The 19786-nt window shown below is 54.2% G+C and overlaps 10 protein-coding genes across 10 annotated transcripts; 2 read left to right on the top strand and 8 right to left on the bottom strand.

The window, feature by feature from the left end:
- Window positions 1-144: 144 nt before the first annotated feature.
- Window positions 145-3284, bottom strand: M409DRAFT_21492 (uncharacterized protein; the record flags this gene model as incomplete). The annotated part of the gene is made up of 2 exons (XM_033805883.1): window positions 145-3115; window positions 3172-3284. The coding sequence occupies 2 exons, from the start codon at window positions 3282-3284 to the stop codon at window positions 145-147; spliced, it is 3084 nt and encodes a 1027-aa protein (XP_033668935.1).
- Window positions 3285-4255: 971 nt separating this feature from the next.
- M409DRAFT_53371 (uncharacterized protein) lies at window positions 4256-4744 on the bottom strand (the record flags this gene model as incomplete). Its single annotated transcript, XM_033812350.1, has 1 exon — window positions 4256-4744. One exon carries the CDS (start codon window positions 4742-4744, stop codon window positions 4256-4258), a length of 489 nt encoding a protein of 162 aa, XP_033668934.1.
- Window positions 4745-5851: 1107 nt separating this feature from the next.
- M409DRAFT_21490 (uncharacterized protein) lies at window positions 5852-6697 on the bottom strand (the record flags this gene model as incomplete). Its single annotated transcript, XM_033805882.1, has 1 exon — window positions 5852-6697. One exon carries the CDS (start codon window positions 6695-6697, stop codon window positions 5852-5854), a length of 846 nt encoding a protein of 281 aa, XP_033668933.1.
- Window positions 6698-6902: 205 nt separating this feature from the next.
- On the bottom strand, window positions 6903-7226 carry M409DRAFT_21489 (uncharacterized protein; the record flags this gene model as incomplete). The annotated part of the gene is made up of 1 exon (XM_033805881.1): window positions 6903-7226. One exon carries the CDS (start codon window positions 7224-7226, stop codon window positions 6903-6905), a length of 324 nt encoding a protein of 107 aa, XP_033668932.1.
- Window positions 7227-7799: 573 nt separating this feature from the next.
- M409DRAFT_21488 (uncharacterized protein) lies at window positions 7800-11714 on the bottom strand (the record flags this gene model as incomplete). The annotated part of the gene is made up of 1 exon (XM_033805880.1): window positions 7800-11714. The coding sequence occupies one exon, from the start codon at window positions 11712-11714 to the stop codon at window positions 7800-7802; it is 3915 nt and encodes a 1304-aa protein (XP_033668931.1).
- A 1100-nt stretch (window positions 11715-12814) lies between these two features.
- Window positions 12815-14123, bottom strand: M409DRAFT_36448 (uncharacterized protein; the record flags this gene model as incomplete). The annotated part of the gene is made up of 4 exons (XM_033810557.1): window positions 12815-12940; window positions 12998-13278; window positions 13324-13846; window positions 13905-14123. The coding sequence occupies 4 exons, from the start codon at window positions 14121-14123 to the stop codon at window positions 12815-12817; spliced, it is 1149 nt and encodes a 382-aa protein (XP_033668930.1).
- Window positions 14124-14452: 329 nt separating this feature from the next.
- M409DRAFT_65589 (uncharacterized protein) lies at window positions 14453-15618 on the top strand (the record flags this gene model as incomplete). Its single annotated transcript, XM_033816582.1, has 2 exons — window positions 14453-14736; window positions 14796-15618. 2 exons carry the CDS (start codon window positions 14453-14455, stop codon window positions 15616-15618), a joined length of 1107 nt encoding a protein of 368 aa, XP_033668929.1.
- A 123-nt stretch (window positions 15619-15741) lies between these two features.
- Window positions 15742-16246, top strand: M409DRAFT_21485 (uncharacterized protein; the record flags this gene model as incomplete). The annotated part of the gene is made up of 2 exons (XM_033805879.1): window positions 15742-15919; window positions 15978-16246. The coding sequence occupies 2 exons, from the start codon at window positions 15742-15744 to the stop codon at window positions 16244-16246; spliced, it is 447 nt and encodes a 148-aa protein (XP_033668928.1).
- A 399-nt stretch (window positions 16247-16645) lies between these two features.
- Window positions 16646-18551, bottom strand: M409DRAFT_65588 (uncharacterized protein; the record flags this gene model as incomplete). The annotated part of the gene is made up of 7 exons (XM_033816581.1): window positions 16646-17312; window positions 17362-17415; window positions 17477-17688; window positions 17740-18099; window positions 18164-18244; window positions 18309-18477; window positions 18541-18551. The coding sequence occupies 7 exons, from the start codon at window positions 18549-18551 to the stop codon at window positions 16646-16648; spliced, it is 1554 nt and encodes a 517-aa protein (XP_033668927.1).
- A 453-nt stretch (window positions 18552-19004) lies between these two features.
- Window positions 19005-19764, bottom strand: M409DRAFT_21483 (carbohydrate-binding module family 63 protein; the record flags this gene model as incomplete). The annotated part of the gene is made up of 3 exons (XM_033805878.1): window positions 19005-19214; window positions 19268-19471; window positions 19522-19764. 3 exons carry the CDS (start codon window positions 19762-19764, stop codon window positions 19005-19007), a joined length of 657 nt encoding a protein of 218 aa, XP_033668926.1.
- Between the last annotated feature and the right edge of the window lie 22 nt (window positions 19765-19786).

Below are 19786 nucleotides of genomic sequence, written 5' to 3'. Positions count from 1 at the left end.
GACGCGCTAGAGCTGCGAAGCACGGGCATTGGCTTCATGTCAACTTCACCTCATGCAATGGCACATGCAAGCTAACACCAGCACAGTTGAACCTGTACAAAATATCTACACCCCTCTACAACCTCCTCACTCTATCCACAAAACTCACTCCGGCCACCCAAAAACATCCCCCACACTAACAATACTCCACCTCACCCCGACAATGGCCACCACAGCACTCACAAACTCCACCAACACAAGCACACTCACCGCGACCAACATCCTCGGCATAAACACCCGATACAACATCAAATGCCTCCTCAACCACGCCGCCTCCGCGACAGTAGCCACCGCAACCGCCGCATAAAACAACACATGCGTCGCCATCTGCCCCGCGATCCGGCCGAGTAACCCCGGATGTTTGGGGGGCACTTTCCACAACGTGATGGTGGGCACAGCGATGGCGCAGAGGATCTGGGGGCCGTACGTGTTGAGCACGACCATGAGGGGCGCCCAGGGGTATTGCAGGGTTTTGAGGGGGATGAAGGCGACGTCCCACTGGATGGTGACGAGGGCGGCTTGGTGGCCGGTTTTGAAGAAGTGGAACATGCCGAGGAGGGCGAGGACGATGGGGCTGAGGGGCGAGCGCCGGAGGTTGTTGGCGTCGAGGATTTCGAGGAGGTTGAGGATGGAGATGAAGCAGAGGGCGAGCGCGCCTTGGCCCATGGGTTTTTGGACTAGGATGAGCGCGAGGATCCAGGCGCAGGGGAGGAGGAAGTAGCGGGTGCCGTGGCTATTGGCGTAGCCGTAGATGATGAGTTTGGAACGAGGCTGCGGTGCCTCGTTGATTGTGGTGAGGATGGGCGCGTTGGGATCTTCGTTGTTGATCGGTTTCGAGGTTGATTGCGGTTTCTCTGCTGCTTCTTCCGTCTTGACTGCAAGCATTGGTGATGCCCATACGTATGTTGCATAGCCAGCCGCAAAAGCCACTGCAAGAACAACTTGTGCTAGAATCACTCTTGCAGTCTTCAGTGTATCTTTCGAGACTTCTGGAAACCAATCGCCATCATCAGCAGAATCGAGCGCCCAGAAGCTGGCGACCATAATTAGTCCCAGTCGCAGGGCAATGCCAATCCAGATGACAGCAGAGCCATGATAGTTCTTCGTGCGGACAAAGAAATACTTGACCGCTGTCGGAAGTAAGAGCGCAACCGCAAATGGTATCGCAAGCTGCCACGCCGCCGAAGTCGACGACGTCGCCGAAGCGTAGTATGACGAGCGACAATTCCGTGCCTGCTCCTCGCGACAAAGTCTCGAGAGCGAACTGAGCCTCGTCGCCACCAGAAACGAAACAGCGTTGACAGCCCCCAAAATCTGATCTTGCCTGTCAGGCTGGCCCAGTGACGCCCCAAGCATCAGGACAGCAAAAGTCGACAGCAAGAAAAGGAGCTGCTCATCCTCCCAGATAATCCACGAGTTGGCGCCAAAGCCAACACACAAGAGTGCCGTCGAAATGAAGCACAACCAGCCCCAGAAAGTCCTCGGAAAGGGCAGTGTCAAAATCGGTCGTGCAGGCCAGAACCCAAGCAACACGGCAACGATGCCTCCTGTAGCCGCTCCAAATGCAGTAAGTGTCGACATCGCGGCAATTGGAAGTGTTCCCAAGGCCGCTCCAGTCAGTCCTCCAGCCGCTGTGCCCATCAATCCCCATCCGAGTAGAGGTGGAGTAAGTGCCGCTCGATCACCACTGACCCCCTGCGCGTACATGACAATGACCGCGAACGTGCCGACCAGCGCGATGAGACCCATCGACATGCTGACGAGATCGAAGCGAGCCCACAGAGCCTTGCAAATGCTCAAATTCTCTGCTTGATACAGCGTGAAAGCTTCGTACGCCTGTTTGAGAGCCTTCTCGCTCCCTGACAGAGTACTCCACTTCTCGTTCGCCGCTCGCCAAAGCTTTGCTGGGACCGACGTAGCATCCTCGTCCAGCTTCCGAACTTTGGCATATTCCCCTTGATATCGATGGATCTGAGCCGAAGTCAAGCGGCTAACTTCCGCCAGATTCTTGTAATTCGGTTGCAAAAGTTTACTCGATCCATGGAATGCCTCCTCGATAGGTCGCCCAAGATTGTTGAAAGGAATCGGCATGCCCAGCAGCAACGACAACGTCGGAACGAGATCGATCTGCGCAACAGGTCGTTCCTTCGCAGTCGCAGGAGGAGCGAGAGAAGCCTCGCCATCCCTCCCAAAACTCCCTTTTTTGGAGTACATCCACAACGCAGCCTCCACCTCCATATCCGACTCCCCACCATGATCGCCCTTGACATCCATGCCATGATCCCCCATGACCACCAGCAACGTCCTCTCATCCAGCTTCTCAATGATCCTCCGAAAAACCTCATCCATCTGCCTCAACTTCTCCGCCATAGCAGGATGATCCGGTCCATACCGATGTCCCGCATGATCCACACCCAAGTAGTGTCCAATAGCCACATCCCAGCGTCCCGCCATCCCCGGCTCCAGCAAAGGGAAGAGATGCTCGTTGACGCCGTTATCCACCGTATGCAAATCCCACACATTGAACGAGTCGTACGGCCTCGTTAGGTTCGGCTCAAAGTATCCAGGAAAGAGCGAATGCCATGTATCGTCTCCAATATGCACCACCTTCTTGCCAGCTTTATACAACTGCTCGATCAAATTATCCTCATCAATCGCCGTGCCCGCAAAATTCGAGCCCGCATCGATCAGCGTCGGCAGCGTCCCTGTTGTAAGCCCCTTCAACCTCTGCAACGTCGTAGTCGGCGGATCCGCAATGAACGGCCTCAAGAACGCATTCTTCGGCTCCTTGATCGCCGTCTCATACAGCACGGGCAAGTTGTCATGAAAGTAATGCGGCTCTGCATCTCCAGGACTCGGCTGAAAGGGCACCGTGAAATCATACCGCAGCGCATCCACAAGAATAACCACCGCCTTGTCAAACGACTTGGGATGCCAACATCCCCGCTCTTGCGATCCAGATACGTAATTCTCGAGCTCGATCGGAGGCACGACGCATTCGGAGCGGTCTTGGAGGACGAGGCGCGAGAGGAGGAAGCCGCTGAGGAAGAGGTAGATGGAGAGGACGTGGAAGACACTGTATATCCGTCAGGCCCCATACCATACAGATAGACATGTAACTTGTGTACTTACAGGATCAAAAGAAAAAACGCCACGACAAGCCCATGCTGCGCGCGAAACTGCAGCGAGCGCTGCTTGTTCTGCGCTTTGAGGTCGGTTTTGGACGTGGGTGCGGCGTCCGCCATTGCCGATGTTGGGGATCGTGACAAGAGAAAAGAAAAGGTATTACCAAGACATTATAAACACAGAGAGAGAAAGAGGGAGGGGGTAAGGAGTGTGTGTGTGTATGTGTGGGAGGTTGCTGTGAGGTGAGGTTCGCTGCTGCTGCTTCGAGAAAGTCAGGATTGCCATGTGCTGGCTGGTCGATCTTGCTGCAGAGATCTGCAACACATTGTCTGCACGTGGCTCTCACAGGGGTACATTATCAAGAGTGAAACTATGGCACAGTTGCTATTGGGTTCATGGAGAAATTTACAAGATCGCACAAGAGGCATCGCGTCGCCGGGCAAAAAAGGAGAAAGCAGCTTCATATTCAAGCAAGCCACATTCACACCAACGACATGCATGAACAAAATGAAATCGAGTCCAACATGCGCATCAATCTTTCCATTCACACCGCTCGCAGCCTCTCTGTCCAAGCCGGCCCACGAAACCAGTGGTAGTAGTACATACACACTACGACTACAGTAGTTGATTCTTTCAAAAAGCGAACTGAATCACCAAGCAAGCTTTTCGTTGCGCAACAACAAGCCAGAAAAAGTCTAACAAGGATATCTCGCTCATTCAGATCCCTTTTTCTTCGTCCATGCAGAAGAGAAGTTGTTGGCGTCAAGCGCCATGTCTGGTTTTTCGATTCCCCAGCCAGGTAACACATTAAGTAGAATGCTTTCGCGCTCATCGTTCGATCGATCCGGGATGTCGACATGCAATGCAATGCTGGATTGTTTGGTCGGGGTTTGTCGAAACCAAAAAGAGGAGGCCAAAGAGTCTCCCGGTACAAGGTAGATGCAAAATTTGAATGAAGCTCGTGCTGTCGTAAGAGCTTCCGCTGGAAGGTAGGAGGATTTTGTTAGACATGAGCCTGAAGAAGTGGTCGTAATCGTCGTAAACAACTTCGCATACTCCGTTCCAATAAAGTGAGCTTTTCAGCGGCAGCTTATTGGAACTCCTTGCTGGGGGCATTCCTCGCCTTTTCGACCAGACCGCCGACTCTCTCGAGGTCTATCGATTGGAAGCGTCCGCCCTCCTCCTTCTCGTACGCTGGCAGGCCCTCTGCTGGTTCCATGCCAACTCCGCTGTCGCCAACGTGGACCACAACCACACGGCCTGATTGTCGCTTGCCAGCAGCATCGTACTCCTCTGGGAGTGTGATGTGGATCTCGGGTACTTGCGGGCTCTGCGGTGGGCTATTGGAGTTGTCGATGAGATTTTGCTTCTCTTGGTAGACGTAGACCGACTCTGAAGGTCGAACCATGACACGGCGGTGTGTAGAGACAGACGACGAGGTCGAAAGACGCTTCTCTTCGTAGACTGGCAACTCTGCTGCCTTGCGAGCTCTTCTCCGTGCGCGCATGAACAGCAGTCCGCCGACGAGGAAGAGGGCCAGAATGAACAGGACTAATAGGACGACGAGCAGGTTGATCATGGTGTGGTTGACCGGGGGGCCATTGGCGTCGCGGGCAGCCAAGATGTGGCTGAACATGTCGTATGAGATGCTATCGTGGTAGTGATTTGAATTCGTTCGGTGTCGCGGGTTGCACGACGGGGTATCGCAACGTTGTCGGTCGTAAAGATTGACAGGACTGTACGCAGAACCGATCAGTCATGTGTTTCGAATACCGGACGGAGCCATTGGTGACAGAGTCGACTCTCAATTGTCGCACGTTTCCCTCCAGAAATGCCACATACCTGTGATGAAGCAACACAATCACAAATCGCAATCCGCAAACGAGGGCAGGTGCTTCGGCAGCGAAAAGAGTGAGCTGCCGTCGCGGTGAGGGTGGTGCAAAAGGAAAGGACGCCCACGAGGGAGCAGGGCAAAGAGAGAGGGAGAATGAACAACGGGCGACACCGACGAACGTTGATGTCGAACAGGAGATGGAAGAGACAGCCAGCCAGCGTTGGCATCAATCTTGCTTTGCCTCGCTCGAGTCTCCATCCAAAGAGCAATTTCGGCCCAGCCCGACCAAATACGCTAGGTTCACCGCGCGCAGCAAATCACAGCCCGCCGAGTGCTATACCGCTGGCGATCTTGCCTTGAAGAAACGGTTCCTGGTAATTAGAGTGCGATGCACATGACAAGAATAAAACCGCCTGCTTCTCCCATGCGGTAGCCTCGTTCGAACGACGTGCACTTCCTCACACTTGCGTCGTGTGGCCGACGTATGGGCTGTCTTCTCCCGAAATTCTGGCAGCCGAACCGAGCTTCTTCATCTCGACTAAATGTGCACAGGTCGCACAAGAGCATGCCTCGAATTTGGCAGACAAAAACAAGATCGTCACGCTGGAGAGGTTGTCGAGTACATAATGCCCCAGCACGGACCAACTTCTGGAGAGAGATCGCATCGGCGCTGACGTTGGGCGAGGCATCCCAGGTGCGAAGAGTCGTTGAATGTCTGACTAGAGCATGTTTATCGCCTGACAGCCAGTTCACGACACGCCATAATCGCTGCAAAATCTACTTGAAGACGCTCGTCTCATTTGTCGAATGTCCACGCTATCGATCGGACGTGGGAACTGGCTGTATTAACAATCAATCTTCTATCTCCTGGTCCTCGTCCTCCGGAGGCGGCTCTTCAAGCGTCCAATACCATACCAACGGATATGGATGCAGCGCCAATTCCCAGCGGAAATACGATATGTCCGCCTTGCGTTCCAGACCCCACCGCCTCACGACGTCTCTGTCACCGGGAACTACCCCTTCATGTTCCCAATCGCATTGGAAAAGGACATATTGGTGAGACTCGTGAATGTTTTCTAGGCGAATCCCTTCCAGTGCCATGCTGTCTCCCGTGATGTATGACACGACCGATGGGAAGCATCCTTCCAGCCTGATTTCTGTCAATTCCAATTCGCGGAGAGATACGTTATGATTGGCGAAGAAGGTGAGTATATCGGTGTCTTGCACTGGCATACAGGACAGATCCAGCTTGCGTAGATTGTGGAGAGGTGTTGCACATGCAAGGTGGTGCATGTGTTTGCGACGCATGGTCTTTTGCAGTTCTTGTAGCTCTTCGTCTGAGGAATCGAGCGCGAAGGCTACAACTTTGAGCTCCTCTAAGCCTCGACACAGTTCCAGCATCTTTGGGAGGGCGGTATAGCTTCCTCCGTCTACAATCTGGGCTCTGGAAATTGTAGGCCCGGGCCACTGTCGTTCATTCTCGGGTACAAGAACATTGTATTTAGGCTCTTCGATCACCGGATCAGTCATAGACACCGAAAGCACCTTCAGAGTAGAAAGGCAAGTGCCTAGTCTGCTGGGAGCAAGATCGAGGTTGCCGAAATTATTACAAGCCAAACTGGCTTTCACCTGTTCATGCCAGGCGTGAAAGATATCCAGAGCCTGTAGGCTCAGCTGACTGTCGCGAAGACCGTCCATCGCGAGGCAAAAGGCTTTCGTGGCGGGTTGGAAGACCGGCTTCGACAAGGTATATAACGTTGGCCGACGACCTGCTGGTAATGTGGCGCCGTGATATATCTTGACACGAAGAGTCAGACGCTTAAGCGGGATCCTGCCACTCGCCACGATACTGGAAAATGCCTGTCTTAGCATGACAACATGGCCACCCTCCTCCTGCAGTGATTCATCTTCTTTGCGGTGGTTTCTCCCCGCCGGATCTGATGAATTTTCGGAGAGGGTCTTGGTGGTAGACGATAGCCATGAGAGTCAAGTGTTCGACGAGACAGCCCATCCCACCCTGCGCGGTGATCCTAACGAACTTTTCCAGATTTTCCCTCCGGAGCTCGACATGCTTCATCTGGAAAAATGTTCGATAGGTATCTTGAGCTGCCTTGAAGGCTGTTGAGCGACTGGCCAGACGAAGGTTGCGGATATCGTTGAGGTCGAGATGCTGCACGACGTGCTCGAAGAGCTCGTTGGTCAAAGATTCCAAACTTGCGGCGCCCATGGTGAAAAATGTATATAAAAGACGGGAGATGGGGGTCGAGACGAGGGAGGTAGCTTCCCATTACATGTCCGCTGGACGGGTCCAGGACTTGATGCAGAGCAGATGAAGCATGCGATTGACATCTTCGGGTCGAGCGAAGAGAGACAATGGAGATTTTCGTGGAGTGAGTGGCATCGGGATTTGGAGTTTGGAGGAGAGAGTGCCAAGGACTGGAGTGAAGTTGTGAAAGCACGATGTGCAGAAGGTTTAGACTCAAGGTTCGGTGCGTGCTGCCGTCAAAAGTCAAACCTCCAATTCCCGATTCGAGCTCTTGCTCCTGCCGTCTACGCGAGATACATGGCTTGGCTTGGCTGCGTGAGTTAACATCGACACTGTGATCACACTCCTCTTGAAATAGCTTTAAATGTCCAATGGATAGGTGGAATAGGTCCACACTAAGAACTTTGTAGTTTCCTACACCAAGATACAAGTAGTATTACAAGTCCCAGAAAAAACACCTGGCTGTTGCGGTGACACTCCTCAATATCAACACATGCTCCTTACCCCGATCCGACCACCAAACACCCGACATGATCACTTAACATTTCGCGGTGCCCAGTGCTTGAAGCTGTGCCCTTGAATCTCACTATGCGCGCGCCGTCTCGGATTCGCCTCCTGATTGCGTTGTTGCTGAGCAAATGCTGGCAAGTGGTTCGTTGTTGGTCCTCCCGACGCCAAAGTACGATGTACATCTGGTGTTGCAGGCGCGAGTGGAGGTGGCTGAGCCGGCTGCGAGTTGTTGCGAGGCGTCTGCTGCGACGGACGGAAGAGAGTCGGTGCAAAGACGCTTGGTGACGGCCATTGATCAGGCGGCGGTCCACCTCCAGGTTGAGGTTGTGGTTGAGATTGAGCCGGTGGCGCAGGTGGTGGCTGCGTGCTGGGAGGTACAGCATGTAAAGGACTTTGCGGAGGCTGTTGTGATGGAAGCCACGGCGATTCAGGCTGTGGAAAGCTGTTGCGATGTTGCATCGAAGGGGCGTGATCGTAGGGGTGAGCATATGAATAGGTCCCCGGTGGTGGTGGTGGTAGAGGATGTCCCGACTGAGCATGAGCTATATTCGGTGGTCCTCCATAAGACGGCTGTGTCGTGAATGGATCGCTGGGCGTCCGTGTCGTCGTTTTGTTGGAAGGATTCGACCAAGGCGCGGTCGGTGTGCTTTCCACCGAGTTCAGACGAAAGCGATGGATCTCAGGCTTACTGTTCTGACTCTTACGGCTAGAACTTGGATGGTGCTCCTTCCATATCCTCCTCGTATTGCCTTTGCGATCGCCTTTACTGGCCTTCATGCTGTACACTGGCTTTCCTGAAGAGCGCCGCTTTGTCGGCTCGCCCGCGACGCTGACGTCGGGACTAGCTTCGGTAGTTGTGGACTGACTCATGGTCGACGAGGCTCGCGATCGCGGCTTTCTCGAAAGTTCGTCCACGACCATGTCTCTCGGAGCGAGCAACGGGGATGGTTCACTTCTCTCTCGAGAGTCTGCTGCGCCTGGGCTGCTCGGCGCTTCCCAAGGATGCGGAGCCTTTGCTTGGGCTGGCTGAAGCGGTGGAGACGCATGGCTGAGCGGACGATACTCTTCTTGCAGGAGTGGTCTGGTCAATGCCGGATCAATCATGGAAGAGTCCTGGTTGATGGTGCCTCGCAACAGTGGTTGAGGCGCTCTCCTGAGCGCTGGGTCGATCAGCAAGGATTCCAGATGACGTGACCCTGATTCTTCACGGATGGGCGGTCTACTGAGCGCAGGATCAATCATGGAAGGCTCATAGTATGATGGGATTCTCTCGTCGACAAAACGTGGTTGGTTAAGCGCTGTTTCGAGAGGCGGAGATGGGCGACGCGTTGGCTCACGTCCCTCATGAGGAGGTGGTCCACCCAAAGCAGGGTCGAGCAAGAACGACCCTTGATGGACCGGACCTCGCGTCTCTTGAAAGGGTGCTCTGCCAAGCATCGGGGCCATTCGCGGAGATGTGTAGCTCGGAGCACCTCGTGTCTCTTGCTGCCGCGGCCTCATGGATGCCAAGTCGGCAGGACGGTCAAGACTTCGTTGTTTGGTATGAAAGGGCCCGCTCAATGCTGGCTCAACCATAAAGGGTCGGTCGTTGCTTAGATGTCGAAGGTGCTGCCGCTCCGGTTCCGTCGTCTCAACCCTCTCAATACGCAAAGGGCCGCCCTGTGAGAATTCGTGTATCGAGCGATCTGGTTGTGATGGTGGCTTTGGCGAGCGGTCGACGTTCAAAGACCCGTGATACTGGTTCCAGGTAGGCTCGTCTTTGAGTTGAGCACCCAGGTGAGGCAACTCTCCTCCTTCTGGGTTCATGATCTCTCTTCCAAAAATGTCTCGATGACTCCTATCTCTGCCGAAGACATCCCTCGTTTGATGGACAGGAGGAGGTGGTGGCGGCAGCGATTCATGTCGTAGTTCGTGTTCCGCGTCACGCGGCTGCATATTGAACGGCGGAAGCGTCTTCCCACGGTCTGCTTGGAACATTGGTGACAATATCATAGGCTCTTTACGAGGTGACTGCGAAGGAGCTCGCTCTCTGGCCGGCGATGGGTGCAGCGGCGATGCTGGTGGTGGTCCTGGACGGTCCGAGAATGTAGTGGCTCGGGGTGACATATCGTGAGCCAAGCCTTCGAATGACACTGGGAGCCGATTTGATTGTGGCGGTGGTGGCATTTGAGTAGGAGGCGGCGTCATCCTTGGGGGCGGTGGTGGTGTCGCTGGGGGGCCAGCAGCTTTGCCAAATTGCCCTGCCACATCACCTAGAACTTGCAAGCCAATGGCTTGTTCGTTGGGAACCACAGGCATGACTGGTGTTTGATCGATCCGCTCTTTCTCAGCAGCTGCTTCGGCCAGCATCTTCATGTTCATGACGGACTCTCGCCGAGCTTCTGCAGCCTCACGGGCTGTATTGTCCATTGTGGCGAAGAATCGCATGCCGCCAGGTTTATCCTCTGGACGAACTGCCTTCAGCATCTTGAACATGTCAAAACGAGTTTGCAGATCGGCGATGGCCCTTTCGCTTTCCAAAGTAAGTCGACTTCTAGAATCGTATTTCGAATCCAAGGTTCCTGTTCTCTTGTATCGATAGTCGGTTGCATGAGGTCGCAGAACAACATCGTCGCTTTCGTCGTCGGTTTCGTGCCCAATATCACCACTAGTCTTTTGGGCATTCCGAGCGACAGTCAACAGGTCGTGCTCTAACCGGTCAAACTGCAGATCACGAAGGTCTGCAATCTGGAGCTCACAACGCGATCGCCGTACTTTGTCCTCGCCCTGTAACGTCTTCTGTAGGTTCAGCTTGTTCCATCGGAACTGGGCCTCCAGTTGAGCTTTTCTGCGTGCCAGGGCATCGTCGAGTAGCTGCTGGATGCCTTCCTCCTCTTCAGTGCCTCGATACTCTACCACCTGCTCATGAAGATGAGGTTCTTCCTCCAGGTTCTCGACCGTCTTCTGTGCGATTTCTGCGAGTACCGGCTTCAGTGCACGAGCAATAGCACGAAAAGTAGATTTCAGTTGAAGCTGCCTCCGCATCGTTGCCTCGACCTTCGGGTCGTGATGCTCAGCTCGGCGCCGTCCGGCGAGTCGTCTTCTGGGTTGACCATCGATAACTTCCCTCACTTGATCATCCCCGTCGTCGGCGCCCTCGACATCATCTACCTCATCGGCTTCGACCAATTCTTCGGCATCTTCAACTTCCACATCGTCGACATCGTCCGGTTCAACAGGCTTCATTACCTCGGCTTTGGCGACACTGACAAGTTTTGTCAGGAAGTAAGCATCTGGATTCGACTCTTCTGAAACAGGAGATACAGCTTGTGATCCAAGAGGTGTCGCCGCTGGAGTATTTTCGGTCGACTGTGTGGCACCCAAGAAGTCTCCAGCGAATTGTTCTTCGGACTCCACGGAGCCGTCAGATTCTTCACGGTCGGACAAATCATCGGGATGAACAACTTCGACAAAGTCTCGAGGATCTTGCTCCATCATCTCGGCGACGCTGTTAGCTAGCGAGTTGTCGACGCCATTGAGGCTTTCCGGCGGGGTTGGTGTTGATCTCTTGCGTTTGCGAGATGGCGAGGGGGATTGAAGCACCGGCGACAGTGGCTTCTGTTGGTTGTATTCGCGAATCTGGTCGATAAATGACTTCGACTCGAAAGATGAATTCGCAGCAGAAGCGCCGTTGGCTGAAGTGAGCGACATACGCCTGCCTTTGGTGGAGTTCGGACTGCCAAGGCTCTGAGAAGACATGACATTTATCTCGTCGAAAGAACCACGAAAACTGTCGTCGTCATCCACGGATCCGTTCGGCGAAGGCGTGCCATTGGTTTTGCCGTTGCGAGCGGCATGTCGAGTTGTCATGTGTAGCGGCTCTGATGGATCAAAGCGGCCTTTGCCATGAGGCGTGCGGCGAGTCCTGGCTGCGATTGCAGCGGCTGTCCTGGGACTCATCTCTGAATCATCGAACCTGTCAGTCGACGCTTGATGCATGAATGATGGTTGAGTGCTTGTTGTTGAGAGGCAAGGTGGGATAGCCGTCGACGCAACAGGTCAGACAGCCGAGAAAAACATTGCCTGGAGTCTGATGAAACCACGTAACAGGCCAAAGGCCCGCAGTGCGGTCAGATCAAACATGAATTGGCAGATGCTTTGATCGCCGTGCTGCCACGATGCTTCTGGTGCCGCCGCCAAGTTTGCTGGTAACAAAAAGGATTGAATTGCCTCTCGTACTTTGCAAATTGTTGGTCCACGCGGAGGTGCGGCGAGGGCGAAGCCACAAAGTAGGATCGATGTCAGGTGCAGGAGACCCGAGCCCACGGCAACTCGCAATATTGAATGAGATAAGAAGGGGCTAACACACCTGTTGACCTGCGCCGTGAGGGTGTAGTTGTCGTCAAGATTCGGAAGGTTGGCTCAAAGCCTGCAACCCCGACCCGTGGCGGGTTCCTGGGATTACTCTCGTAAGGATCGAAGTAAAAACAAGTCAAACCGGCGGTGTGTCGTCGTCACACGGCAATCAAATGAACAACAACAAGCTCGCTGCCGCCATCGACCAGAGGCAGTCGTCGGGGCCGGGGTGAAGGGGTTGCAATAAAGACACTGAAGCGAAGGTTGATGCTCCGTTATTTGGATAGCGAGCACCACCCCTTTTGGCTTAGCGTAGAAGTGGCTTGGTGAACGACATTTACGGCGACCACCTCGTCCACGCCACCATCCGGCCGCAATATCTCCGCTACCAGTGTTGTGCATTCACTTGATGATTGTACAAACAGGTGACGGAAGTGAGGTCAAACGAAGCAATATTCTAGTTCACATTTTTGGATAATCGTTACTTTCTTATTCTCTTCGTGGCAACGCTATGTACATCCCAGGCGAGTATTCCTCGCCTCGTTATGCTGAAGCGTAGCCTAGGTGAGCTACATGACTGCTCACATCAGGGGCGTGAAGGGGTATGCAAACGCTTTCGTCGATCGTTCGTGAGCCATTCTAGCGCCTGAAAAACAGAATACCTCCGCTGAAGTAAGTATGCCTCTCCTCCCTCTAGCGCTCTCTTAAGCGTTTGGCTCGTCAGGCTCATCGGGCTGGTCGAAGAGGAAGTTGGCGGCTAGCTCTTCGTTCTTGTCGCACGCGAAGTAGGCCTGGATCACCATGTCTCGCTCGAACCCGAGACGGCAGAGCTGTAACGTAATTAGCATTCAATGGTAGAGGTCAAAGGCAAATGTGAAGTTACTCACGCGCTCAATTGCCTCCCGCTCCTCCTCAGTGACCGATATTTGCTGCGCACCAGGCGGGAGCGGGGCGTCATCGTCGCCGTCCTCCATGAGCAGCTGCATGAACTGGTCTGGGTTTTGCTGGATGATGGCAGCGAGCTGTGGGTTACCAGCGGCGACCTGTTGCAGAATAGGCTCGAGCATCGCCGGCTGTTGCTGAACGACCTGGCGAAGTTGTTGGAACTGTGGGTTGTTGCGAAGGAACTCGAGGTTAGCGGCTCCTTGGCCAGCGCCCTCGCCTCCACCTTGTCCAGCGCCCAAATTGCCCGCACCAGCACCAGCACCAGCACCAGCACCAGCGCCTCCACGAGCACCGCCTGCTTGTGCAGCTGCCTGCTCGAAGAGATTCACTGGCTCATCACCGGCCGGAGCATTGCCTCCTGTCGTAGGTGCGGCTGGAGCTGCCGCCTGCTGACCTTCGCCTTGACCTGCGCCTGTCTGGGGTGTTGCCGCCGCTGGACGCTCCTCTTGCTGCGCGTTGGCTGGAATGCCGTTGAGAAGGTACTCTACCGCACGGTCTGGGTTGAAGAAAGCGGCGCGCATCGCACGGTCGATCTGGTCGCGGGGGAATCCCATGGCCTCCATGCCAGAGATTGCAGCGGCGCGCTGCTCGCCCATAGCGAGAGCAGAGGGGTCGTTGAACGAGCTGCCTTCGGTCGTCGCAGCAGTGGAAGCAGGAGCAGGAGATGGAGTAGCCGGCGGTTGCGAGGTCGTCGAAGGTGCGGACTGTGCTGGGGCAGCTGGAGGCGCGGGAGTGCCAGCAGTCTTGGCTGGGGTCGAGGGCTCTGATGCTTTGGATGGTGCTGCTTTCGGCTGAGTTCACATGTCAGCATGCTGCTGCTGGTGACCTTGCAGGATCTCCATGTCATACCTTGGATGTCATGCACACAATGAAGCCCTTCTCCTCAATCTTGTAGGACTCGATGGTGTTGTCATCCTGCAAGATCTTGCCCGAGTAGATGAGCTTCTGCGTCGACGTCTCCCAGCCCTTCTCTGCACTGATCTTCTCCTTCACCTGACCGATGGTCTCGCTCGGTTCGGCGTCGATGGTGAACTTCTGCTGCTTGAGGTCCTTGAAAGTGAGCTTCATGATGGGCGATCAGCTCGAGGGTGGCGGGAGGTGGGTAGGTGGGTGCTGATGCTAATGCTGTGTAGCGGTGTTTGTCGCTGGTGATGGAGGGAGAAATGAGAAGAGTGTGGACGGTATTTGAAGAGAAGAGCCCGCGCTGCAAGGGTTTTGTCTTGAAGGCAACAAGTGACGTGCGGCGGCGGGTTGTTGCTCGCAGTGAAGGACCAGTAGCCAGTAACTGATGGCGGGCACGAGCTCTCCAGGGTCCACGCTTCCTGCATGGGTGCCTCAGACATCAATATGGGCCTTGTCAACACCACTTGCCGCTTTCACGCAGACAAACTACACCCATGCCACGCATCAGCCCAAAGGATTTTCTACGAGCCAGAGCAATCAGCAATGCGTTAGTCTCTTTGCTTCCGGCCTGCAGAGACCTCAGATCCGCGCAGAATGAATTACGATGGATGCAGCAGCACGCCATCAAGGTCTCACAGCGTGCTCGCGTGGACCACCATCATGTGTTGAACAGCTATGTTGCACGTCGTGCACAAGGAGAGCCGTTGCAGTACATATTGGGTTCAGAGTACTTTGGCGGTCTTGAGATCCGATGCCGGCCTGGTGTGCTGATTCCAAGGTGTGATTGACATACACATGCTTACCACAATCTTGCGTCTGACATACATCTACTTTAAGACCAGAAACAGCTGCTTCCGTTTCATGTTTTGTCAAGAGATTGAAGAATGATCGGCAGTACGTGCTGCCTTCGCCTCTCCGCGTTTTGGATCTTTGCACGGGATCCGGATGTATACCTCTCCTCTTCCACCACGAATTCTACGCCCGCAGTCCCGGCGCGGATACTTCGTTGGAGCTCGTCGGAGTCGATGTTTCATCAGATGCACTCAGTCTGGCCAGGGAGAACCTCATTCACCAAATGGCTCAGCATACAGAATCACCATCCTCCAGTCCTCAGCAAAATAAGTCACTCAACAGCATTGGCTTCGTTCAAGCGGATATACTAAACAACGATGCGGATGTGGAAGACCAGCCTCTATCGTTATCACAAGCTCTTGATCGATTGCGAGACGGGTCCAATCGCCCGATCTTCGATATCCTCATCTCGAACCCACCATACATATCACCAAGCGGCTTCCAGCGAACGACCAGCAGATCTGTCAGGCAGTACGAGCCTAGGCTTGCGCTCGTCCCTCCAGGTCCTCCAAGTGGCGACGACGAGGCCATTGGCGATCTCTTTTATCCGAGACTTCTTCACATCGCGGAACAGATCGAGGCGAAGATGTTTCTGTTCGAGGTCGCCGACATGGATCAAGCTAAGAGAGTAGCAACAATGGCATCTGTTCAGAAAGTATGGAGCAAGATTGAAATCTGGCGAGACGAACCAGACATCGCTCTTAGCGAAGAAATGCAAATACAAGGACAAACAATCAATGTACGAGGACGAGGTCATGGACGATCGGTTTTTGCATATCGAGATGAAGCTGTCGACTGGCTCGAATGAGTGGTACCCAATCCAGCAAGCACAAATGAATGCTGCGAAATTCGCACTTCACATCTGGAGAAAGCTGAACACCTAAACATCACTAACAACACCTGAACGTCCACTGCCAGACAAACATTCACCATGGGCATCCACGACGGCAAAACGCACCATGCCACACGCATTCCAAAAGACATCACGGACCTAATCCGCAGACTCTACGACTGCCTCGACGACCCATCCCGAATCGACGAATTCGCAGACATCTTCACCGACGATGGTGTCCTGAAAGTCCAAGGCAAGATCTTCCAAGGAACAGAAGGTAAACCCTTCCACCAACCTTCTCCAACTACAGTCCTTCCTGACCCTCATGAATGAAGACATCCTCCAAGGCCAAACCATCGCTACAGCAGGCGGATCCTGGCAACACACCGTCGAGGCAATCTATCCCTTTGGCTCAGGCGATGAAATCGAATGGTTGATGGTCAATCTCCGCGTAGACATGACTCCTCATGGTCAAGGTCGTCCGAAGCGCGAGTTCGAGTCTGCGGCCAGGATCCAGATCGCCCGTGAAGTTGGCCGACGGGTTAGGGTCAAATACCTTCAAGTGTATACGTATATACCCGAGAATAAAGCGCGCCTTGCGTAGCCATGCATTTCGAAGAACTTTGTTGATGGACTCTCAGCTTTTCTCACTGTCTGAGCCACTGTCCATCTGCGGAGAAGACCAGTGGTTGCTGGCTTTTTGGAGATAATTCGAGCTGTTGGACGTTTTTCCTTGTTGAAGTGGTCAGCTCTTTGGCCTATGTTTTGCCCTCCCTTCTCGTATACGATTTCCAGCTGTCCGTGGTAAGACGTAGCTCAGAGCACCACACAGAGAGACGAGGGACTGGAGATGTGTTGCTCAGACAAAGGAAACGCTTTCGAGTTCTACGGTTACAAGCAATCCTCTACTTATGATCTCGCTTTTCCCTGGCGCTTGTAGTCTGTACAAGTCACACGGCGCTGGAAATCTCGACCACCTAATCTCCCCTCATCCCCATTACGTCTATGAGGACTTCTCGAGATCAGCCAGGATCTTCTTGCCCTTCTCCTGTGCCTCAGAGAAGTCGCCGACCATGTAGAAAGCACCTTCTGGGAGGTCGTCACCCTCACCCTCCATGATCTTCTTGAAAGACTCGATGGTGTCCTTGAGGGCGACGAGCTTGCCCTCGATACCAGTGAAGACTTGGGCGACAGTGAAAGGCTGGCTCAGGAAACGCTGGATCTTACGGGCACGCTCGACGGTAAGCTTGTCCTGTTCCGAAAGTTCGTCCATACCCAGAATGGCGATGATGTCCTGGAGCGACTTGTACTCCTGGAGCATCTGCTGGACGCGGGTGGCAGTCTGGTAGTGGTCGTCACCGATGATACGGGCGTCAAGCATACGGGAGGCGGAATCCAGAGGGTCGACAGCTGGGTAGATACCCAACTCAGAGATACCACGGGAAAGCACAGTGGTGGCGTCCAAATGGGCGAAGGTGGTGGCCGGGGCAGGGTCAGTCAAATCGTCAGCTGGCACGTAGACGGCCTGCACAGAGGTAATGGAACCCTTCTTGGTGGTGGTGATACGCTCTTGCATACCACCCATGTCGACGGCGAGAGTTGGCTGGTAACCGACGGCAGATGGGATACGACCGAGGAGAGCAGACACCTCAGCACCAGCTTGGGTGAATCTGAATATTGTCAGTATGTTGTTAGAGATCGGGAGTCGAATTTGCTTGCCTAAAGATGTTGTCAATGAAGAGCAAGACGTCCTGGCCTTCCTCGTCACGGAAGCTAGAAGGCATAAAGTCAGTAAATGTCTGAGATCATGGCTTCTCCTCGCCGAAATACGTACTACTCAGCGACGGTGAGACCAGTAAGAGCGACACGAGCACGGGCACCTGGAGGCTCGTTCATCTGACCGAACACAAGGGCGACCTTGGACTCGCCGTCGAGGTTGATGACACCAGTCTCCTGCATTTCGTGGTACAGATCGTTACCCTCACGGGTACGCTCACCGACACCGGTGAAGACGGAGAAACCACCGTGAGCCTTGGCGATGTTGTTCTACGCACATATTAGTGTCTGCCCAACGGGTCTTTGGCATTTCACACTCACGATGAGCTCCTGAATGAACACAGTCTTGCCGACGCCTGCACCTCCGAAGAGACCAATCTTACCACCACGGGCGTATGGGGCGAGAAGATCGACGACCTTGATACCAGTGACAAGCACTTCGGCGCTGGTGGACTGGTCGATGAACTCTGGGGCTTCCTGGTGGATAGGCAGTCTCTTGTCGTGCTTGATAGGGCCCCGCTCGTCAATGGGGTCACCAGTGACGTTCATGATACGGCCAAGCGTTCCTGGACCGACGGGAATCATGATGGGAGAGCCAGTGTCGGTGGCCTTCTGGCCACGAACGAGACCTTCGGTACCGTCCATAGCAATTGTTCGCACGACATTCTCGCCCAAATGTTGCTGCAGTCCCGCGTTAGCGCCAAGCTCCCCTCGGGTATCGCATCTTGCTATGATATCAACATACTGCGACCTCAAGCACCAGCTTTTGACCCCCGTTCGTCGTCTCGAGGGCGTTGAGAATTGGAGGGAGCTGCTCTGAGCCGAACTGCGATGTGTTAGCACCCTGTCCGAAGCTCCGAAAAGCATGCACAGCTCTGGCGCGGCTTTACCTTCACGTCCACGACGGCACCAATGACGGAGTGAATCTTGCCATCCTTGGCCGAGTCACTGGAGGCAAATCGCTGCGAGATGATGGGGGCAGCAGTCTTGGGCTGGAAGGCGCGGAAAGCAGGTCTGCGAGACTGCTGGAGGCCAGCGCGAGCCGCCCGTGCGATGCCGCTGTTGGCGGTCAGTTCTGGGGCCCAATGGCAGTGTCAAAGTGTTTCATGTGATAGGACGTACTTCTTCAGCATCTTTGCGGAGATGGAGATGTGTTGTGTGTGGGAGGGGAGAGGTGGATAGAGCTTCGTGATGAGGTCTGGTAGGGAGTGCAAAGTTGCCCTCGGCGAGCACTGACCACTACCGTCTTGGCACGAGTTCCCGGGAACAGCCGACGCCATCAACAAAACGTGCGCTCTTCGCTGTGAGGTCCAGTATGGTGCTCTTCTCTAGGTGTTCAGAGGGAATATACACAAGCTTTGGTATAACGATATGACTTCACTGAACAGTTTCGGCCGGGCTGCTGAAGGAGAACTGGTAGATTTCCATCACCCAAGATCCCCAAGAAACGAAGTCTGACCATGCCCTCTCAAGGCTCTTACGATCGAGAGTATTTCATAGCCTAGCGGAGAGATCTGTCACAGATCTTCTACTGCACTCGGACGAAGATACGTTCTCTCTACACCATGCTGACCCGCAGCAAATGTCTAAAAGTTGCCAGATCCGTCCTTGGTTGCGCCTCCGGTCACAGAGCATCCCTTCACCACGACAAAACCACCATCCACGCTTACGGCCTTGATAGCGACATTATCCGTGCCGAACCCGGACGACTGCTCGAAGTAATTGTAGTCTTGTCGAGTGAGACCGGACTGCCATGTGCTGCCACCGTCGGTACTGACTTGCAAGTCGGAGACACGCTAGAAAACTTGTCAGACTAGGGGGCATCTCGACAGAAGCCGTGCTAACTTACCTGGTTGGCATTGACGATATGAGCTGAGAACCAGTTCGCTGATACGCCTTCTTTCATCTGAACTTCCAGCGCGCTTGAGATAGGGCATTTAGTGTACTCCCAGGTAACATCAATCACGCCTTTACTTGGGTCTGCAAGTTGAGCAAAGGCATCTTGAAAGAGATCGAGGTGGTTCTCACCACAGCCAGGGCATTGGTCGACGACCTATATCGATCAGTCAGGACTTTTGCATGCATTTGGATCACTCCACAAACCATAGCTGTGATGCTGTTGCCATTCGGGCCGGTCACTTTGACACAGCCTCCGCAGGCCTCGCTGTCATCCCAATTCGAGTCGCTGATGGCAGTGCCGTAGATTCCGTCTGGAATGGTGTAGTCTGAGAAGCTACACATGCCGCCTTGGGTGTTGCCTCCATAGAAGGTCGCCTCTCCTGAGAGTGCTACGGTCGACGGGGCATAGACGGCTACCAGAGCCATAAGAAAGGTAGAAGGAAGCATTTTGAATGAGTGTAAGTAAGGA

The sequence above is a fragment of the Zasmidium cellare genome (genome assembly GCF_010093935.1).
Source record: "Zasmidium cellare ATCC 36951 unplaced genomic scaffold M409scaffold_13, whole genome shotgun sequence".
NCBI lineage: Eukaryota > Fungi > Ascomycota > Dothideomycetes > Mycosphaerellales > Mycosphaerellaceae > Zasmidium > Zasmidium cellare.
This window is presented reverse-complemented; position numbering and strand designations above follow the sequence as displayed.